The 7373-nt window shown below is 38.5% G+C and overlaps 1 protein-coding gene across 1 annotated transcript in view; it reads right to left on the reverse strand.

Moving 5' to 3' along the window:
• Nucleotides 1-7373, reverse strand: part of SP100 (SP100 nuclear antigen) — a 94402-nt gene that overhangs the window by 31160 nt on the left and 55869 nt on the right. Inside the window, exons 16-17 of the mRNA XM_029932872.1 lie at nucleotides 4096-4212; nucleotides 3074-3127 (exon numbers count right to left, since the gene is read on the reverse strand). Of these exons, the coding sequence (XP_029788732.1) occupies nucleotides 3074-3127; nucleotides 4096-4212 (171 nt within the window). The remainder of the gene's footprint in view (nucleotides 1-3073; nucleotides 3128-4095; nucleotides 4213-7373) is intronic.

Consider the following 7373-nt stretch of genomic DNA (forward strand, 5'->3'; position numbering starts at 1 on the left):
AGGTCTTCTGCCCGTTTCTTCACTGGATCATTCATTTTTCGTGTATGGAGTTTAGTGAGCTCCTTGTATATTTTGGATACTAGCCCTTTATCTGATATGTCATTTGCCACTATCTTTTCCCATTCTATTGGTTGCCTGTTAGTTTTTTTGATTGTTTCCTTTGCCTTGCAGAGGCTTTTTATCTTGATGAGGTCCCAGTAGTTCATTTTTGTTCTTGATTCCCTTGCCTCTGGAGATGTGTCGAGGACGAAATTGCTGGGATTGAGGTCTAGGAGGGTATTTCCTGCTTTTTCCTCAAGGGTTTTTATGGTTTCCTGTCTCACATTCAGATCCTTTATCCATTTCTACCAGACATTTAAAGCAGAGTTAATGCCGATCCTTCTGAAGCTATTCCAAAAATTAGAAATGGGAGGAAGACTACCAGACTCATTCTACGAAGCACATATCACTCTGATTCCTAAGCCAGGCAGAGACCCAACGAAAAAAAAGAGAACTACAGGCCAATATCCTTAATGAATACAGATGTAAAAATACTCAACAAGATACTAGCAAATCGAATTCAACAGGTCAAGATTTCTTAAAACAAGATTGGAAAGTATAATCATACAGAAGAATATAGGTCACACAAAGATTCAATCTTCCATGCATAAAAAAATCTGTGATAAACCAGTGAAAAGATACTATAAAAGAGGCAGGAGAGTATATTTAAAAGATGAAGATCAGGGAAGGCCTCTGAGGAAGAGATTTTTGAGCTGAGGGGAAAAGCATTATATATTAGTGTTTTGGTGTTTTTTTTTTTTTAACAGAAATTGCAAATGTCCTGAGGCAGAAACTTACTCAGTTTGTTCACAGGGGACTCACAAGAGAGTAGCATGTGAGTAAAGAATGGTAAGGGATCGGAGATGATGAGGGATAGCTTGTGTATAGTTTTTCTAGGTTCAGCTGGACACCATTGAACGAGTGTAAGCAATTGAGTGGCAGGCTGTTGAGTGAAGAATGAATTATAGGTGGCAAGAATGAAAGTAGTGGGGTGAATTAGGAGGACTCTGTGGTACTCCATAAGCAAGATAATGGGGTTTCAATGGAGTGGCAAGGCAGATAAAGAATGGACAAATTTGATATATAGTTTTGAGACTTGATAATGACTCCATGTGAGGAGTGGTTAGGAAAAGGGGGGAATCAAGCACACCTTCTCCATTTTTGGTTCAAGCAGGTGAGTAGATGTAGTGCCATTTACTGAGATAAGGATGACTGGAAGTGAGTGACAGGTTTGGGAGTGAAATAAAGAAAATCTGGGTCACCTGGGTGACTCAGTAGGTTAAGTGACAGACTCTTGACTTAAGGCTTAGGTCATGATCTCACTGTTGTGAGATCAAGCCCTGCGTTGGGCTCCATGCTGAGCATGGAGCTTAAGATTCTCTCTCTCTCTCTCTCTCCTCCCCACCATCAAAATTTTAAAAATTTTAATCCAGTGCAGTTTAACATACAGGGTTATACTAGTTTCAGGTGTACAATATAGTGATTCAACAACTTCATATTGGCCATCATATTTTATGTGATATCTGGATCTCTACACTGTATAAACAATTATAAGATTTTTATAGTCAATCAAAAAAATTCTTTTGCATTCTGATTTCCTCACATGCAAGTAAGTAACAAAATGACTACAGATTTCCTATTTAGATTGAAGATTTTGAGGGCCTTTGTCTCATTTAAATTCACTCCAGGTTATATAATGGGGGGGGATGTTCTAAGTAACCAGCAAATTTGTACACCATATAAGACTTTTTTGAAAAGTGTAAGAAAATTCTTATTGGAAGAAGATCAAATAAGATATGAATAAGTGGGTAAAATTTCTGTTCTCCTTAAATTAATCTGTATTTTCAATGCATTTCTTTTTTTTTCCAAGTTTTTATTTAAATTCTAGTTAGTTAACATATATGGTGAAATTGGTTTCAGGTGTATAATTTAATGATTCATCACTTGCATATAACACCCAGTACATTTCTAATCAGAGATTCCAGTGAACTTGGGAAGGAGGTGGGGGGATCTATTTGAGCTGATTTTAAAATTTGCCCCCAGTGAGTTATCAGGATGGTGCTACCTCTGAGCTCTCCTTTTCTGTAGCCCCTTTGATTGCAAAAGAAAATCTAGTATTTAGGGAGGTAATGGCTCTGTGTGATTAAAGTGGCAGTTCAGTTACAGTGTAATAGTGTAGGGAATATTTTTAAATTCCTACCTCACATAAAAGCAAATGGGCAAAGCCCATGGGATTATAGGTATAAACATTGGAAATGGGACAACATTTTGCAACATATATGATGAAGACTTAATGTATATATCAGATAAGCTTTTCTTTTTTTTTTTTTTAATATATTGAGACAAACAGAGCATGAGTGGGGAAGGGTCAGAGAGAGAGGGAGACACAGAATCTGAAGTCAGCTCCAGGCTCTGAGCTGTCAGCACAGAGCCCGACGCGGGGCTTGAACTCAACAAACCATGAGATCGTGACCTGAGCTGAAGTTGGCTGCTTAACCGACGAGCCACCCAGGCACCCCCAGATAAGCTTTTCTACATTCGGCCATGTAAGGAAAGACAAACACCACAGCAGGAAATACTGACATAGTACTCTATGACAAAGACTTCAATGAAGAAGAAAAAAAATGACCAGTAACAAATGAAAAATGCTCAACCACCCTAAAAATGAAAATAGTGCATGCTAAAGCACCAAATAAGACTTTTTATAATTCAACTAAAGTGTTAAATGTTTTTATTGTTTAGGTATGATATATGAATTTTAAAAGGCAAGATGCAATAGAATTACCATATTAAGAGAAATAAAACTATATTCCAAACTGGATTAATACAGGCATAAAAAAATTCTGGGAAGACATATAAGAAACACATTTTAAAATCAGAAAAAAAAGCAACACGAAGATATAGCCATTTTGAAAAAATAGTTACTTTAAAAGACATTCATGTTTTGTCTTATGAAAGGTATAGAAAATAATGATAAGCTTTAGCATAAAGTTCATTTGTAATATAAAAATCAAGAAAATTCTTATTCACTTACTTATTTTCTCATTGTGTTTTTCTGAAGTAGAATTGTTTCCAATATCCATGGTATCTAGAAAGTAACAGGTGGTTGTCAGATAACTGTAATTTAAAAATAAAAATTTACAAACCTTATAGTAATTCATACTGTGGAAGGCTTGAGTTTCTAATGATCTAAGTACTATTTCTGTCTTCCTTCTAAAGGAAACAGACAAGTACTGAATTGATATGTAAGGTCTTCCTTTATTTCTCTGAGACTTTGAAATAACTCTTAATTACTTAAGTACATCAGTTTCCTCTTTAATGAAAAGAGGGATAGCAACTGTTACCCTGTTTAGGCTTAAATTTTTGATAACAATCCAATAAGATCTTATTTACGAAGGTTACTGGGAAATCACCTAATTAGTCAATAACATACAGGAGGGAATCCTTCAAAGCATATGTTGAGTTAAGAATAGTTATCTGGGGCCTTTGTTTCCTGATGGGTAACAGGACCATTTGTCTTCTGAGGATTTTCCAAGGTTGTGACAAAGTGATGCTATTATCTATCAGTGAAGAACACTTGGATTTCTTCATTCCATGGATGAGGGTGGATGTCACTATATAAATTCAGCACTTTAGTATTGATACATTAATAGAGTAAATGAAATACTGCCATTTTTACCAGTGTATTTCTACTACATCATCCATGTAAATCCAGAGGGCCCACCTTGTTAAATATGACTTTATAAGGATTTCCTGCCTCCTTGCCATTCTCAAAAGGCTCACGTCAAGCAAATGCAGAGGATGGGATTCGGGCATGGGTGGATCCCTTCCTTATAAAAGGGGGCTCAGAGTCAAGTGCAGCAGGAAGTGAAAGCTCTGATTTCAGACTCCTGACATCCTGTAGCCCGAGGCCCTGTGACCCTCAACTCCATAACTGATCACTTCATCTTTGTGAGCTGCCTGATGTACTCCTTGAACTCTGATCAACTGCTCCATACCCAGGGTCTGTGGTATCTGTTGAACCACCTTCATCCCAAGACCCTCAGGCAGCCTTACTCATCATGTCAGATGCTTGGTTATTCTCACTCCTGGCTTCTTGACCTCTTGACATGCCTTTTGAAAAACACATGACACAGGAACACTTCTTATTCCCAAGTCCGTGTGGCTCTGCTCCTAAATTATGATTTGTAAAGAGTTTTTATTTGTACCTCCTCTCCCCCAGTGATCCGCTGTTCCCTCACTCCACCTCCAAAAGGTCTTTCCACCCCTGAGATATCTTTGTTTGCCCCCATTGCCTTTGACCTTTCCTTTCTATCTATTTTTTTCACTAGTATCGTTTTCTCTTTGCCCTAAATCTGTATTTTTGTTCTTCCCTTTTTCTTTATGTGCTTTTCCCATCCATTTATTTATAACATTTATTACATACTTTTGTATTTACTTTTTGTGATATTATTAAAATAGTTTTTGTAAATATTCTGTATAACACTATAATAAGGTAAATTCTGCCAGACAAATTTCCAAATGTTGGAATATAGGAAGTGAACTTTTTTTTTCACTGATTCAATAAGTTTGCAAAGCCTCATTCAGATGCCAGGTACTGAGATGAGTGCTGATAACAACTCAGGCACAAGACTACTGAAACAGCAGTGGCTGTCAGTCCTCTGAGCAACCAGAGAATTGACACAGAAATAAATGAGTGAACATATTGAAATGTGAAGAAGCATGTGCAAAGGTCTAGATCAAGCAAATGTGAGTAACCACAAGGAGTTTAGTATGTATGAGTACGAAGTGAAAAAATAAAGGTCAATGATGAGGATGGAGAAATAAGCAGAAGCCCTGAGTTAAGTGACTTTGGAGTTCACCTGAAGGAGAACTAAATCAATCCTAAAGGAAATGAAAGGACATTAGATGCAGTTTTGAAAGATCAATTTAGCTAAATCACTTAGAATACATTTGGTGGGAACAAGACTAGAACAGGACCCTGTAGACCTAGTTCAAGGGAGAAGTGATATAAATGTGAATTAGAGTATTAGCACTGAGAATGAAGATGAAAGAACAGGTTAGGGACATTTAAAAGGAAAAACATTCCATGCTCATGGATTGGAAGAATAAACATTGTGAAAATGTCATTACTACCCAAAGCAATCTACACATTCAATGCAATCCCCATCAAAATTGCACCAGTGTTCTTCTCAAAGCTAGAACAAGCTATCCTCAGATTCATATGGAACCACAAAAGACCCCAAATAGCCAAAGTAATATTGAAGAAGAAAACCAAAATGGGAGGCATCACAATTCCAGACTTTAGTCTCTACTACAAAGCTGTCATCATCAAGACAGTATGGTATTGGCACAAAAAACAGACACACGGACCAATGGAATATAATAGAGAACCCAGAACTGGACCCACAAATGTATGGCCAATTAATCTTTGAAAAAGCAGGAAAGTGTATCCAATGGAAAAAAGACAGCCTCTTTAGTAGGTGGTTCTGGGAGAACTGGACAGCAACATGCAGAAAATGAAACTAGACCACTTTCTTACACCATACACAAACATAAACTCAAAATGGCTGAAGGACCTGAATGTGAGAAAGGAAACCATCAAAACCCTGGAGGAGAAAGTAGGAAACAACTTCCTTGACCTCAACCGCAGCAATTTCCTACTCAACACATCCCCAAAGGCAAGGGAAATGAAAGCAAAAATGAACTATTGGGACTTCATCAAGATAAAAATCTTCTGCACTCCAAAGGAAACAATCAAGAAAACTAATAGGCAACCAATAGAGTGGGAAAAGATAGTGGCAAATGACATATCAGATAAAGGGCTAGTATCCAAACTCTACAAGGAACTCACCAACCTCCACACCCACAAAACAAATAACCCAGTGAAGAAATGGGCAGAAAACATGAGCAGACACTTCTCCCAAGAGAACATCCAGATGGCCAACAGGCACATGAAATGATGGTCAGCATCACTCATCATCAGGGAAATACAAATCAAAACCACACTGAGATACCACCTCATGCCATTCAGAGTGGCTAAAATGAACAAATCAAGAGACTATAGATGGTGCAAGGGTGTGGAGAGACGGGCACCCTCCTACACTGTTGGTGGCAATGTAAACTGGTGCAGCCTCTCTGGAAAACAGTATGGAGGTTCCTCAAAAAACCATCAGTAGAACTCCCCTATGACCCAGGAATAGCACTGCTAGGGATTTACCCAAGGGATACAGAAATGCTGATGCATAGGAGCACATGTACCCCAATGTTCACAGCGGCACTTTCTACAATAGCCAAAACATGGAAAGAGCCTAAATGTCCATCACCTGATGAATGGATCAAGAAGATGTGGTATATATTCACAAGGGAGTACTACATGGCAATGAGAAAGAATGAAATATGGCCATTTGTAGGAAAGTGGATGGATCTCGAGGATGTCAAGCTAAGCAAAATGTCAGGCGGAGGACAGATACCATATGTTTGCATGCATAGGTCTAACAGGAGAACAGGAGAAACTTAGTGGAGGACCATGGGGAGGGGAAGAGGGAAAGAGAGTTGGGGAGAGAGAGGGATGCAAAACCTGAGAGACTATTGAACACTGAAAACAAACCGAGGGTTGAAAGGGGAAGGAGAGGGGGAAAAGAGTTGGTGATCATGTTGGGGGGCACTTGCGGGGAGAAGCACTGGGTGTTATATGGAAACCAATTTGACAATAAACTATTAAAAAAATAAAATAAAAGGAAAAATGGATACAGTTAGGTTATAGATGTGGTGTATCAATTGAGGAGACAACAGTCTCATGGATAATTTTGAGAATTTCAGTGTGAAACAATGGGACAATCAACAGTGTGTTTTAGAGATAGAGAACACTGGAGGAGAAAGCGCTTAGTTTTGGAAGTGTTGAGTTTGAAGGTTTTGAAAGACCCCTAAAATAGAGAAGGCTAAGACCTTCAGGACCTTGGACAGAAGTCAGTCTGCCCATTTGGATGAGTGAGTTTAGATGCTTTGAAGACAGGGCTAGGCTGGATATGTATGCTTAGGAATGGTTAAATTGTGGTTGGTGATTGAAACCATAGGAGTGGATGAAATGCCTGGGCGAGGTATCTTGTAATCTGTGTGAGTTACAGGGGACACTGATACCTGGGCACGCCTTGGCTTGAAACTCACTGCTGCTGTGAGCCACTCTTTGTGCCAACATTGCTTTTGTCTTGTGGCCATTTCGGACCCCACAATTTCTCTACCTCATTTCTCTTCCTTTTACATTCTGCCATTTTTCTCTCATCTTTTAACTTTTTTCTACATGGTTCTCTATGTGCATCCCTTTTCTCCTCTCC

Source organism: Suricata suricatta, chromosome 3, assembly GCF_006229205.1.
Source record: "Suricata suricatta isolate VVHF042 chromosome 3, meerkat_22Aug2017_6uvM2_HiC, whole genome shotgun sequence".
Lineage (NCBI taxonomy): Eukaryota > Metazoa > Chordata > Mammalia > Carnivora > Herpestidae > Suricata > Suricata suricatta.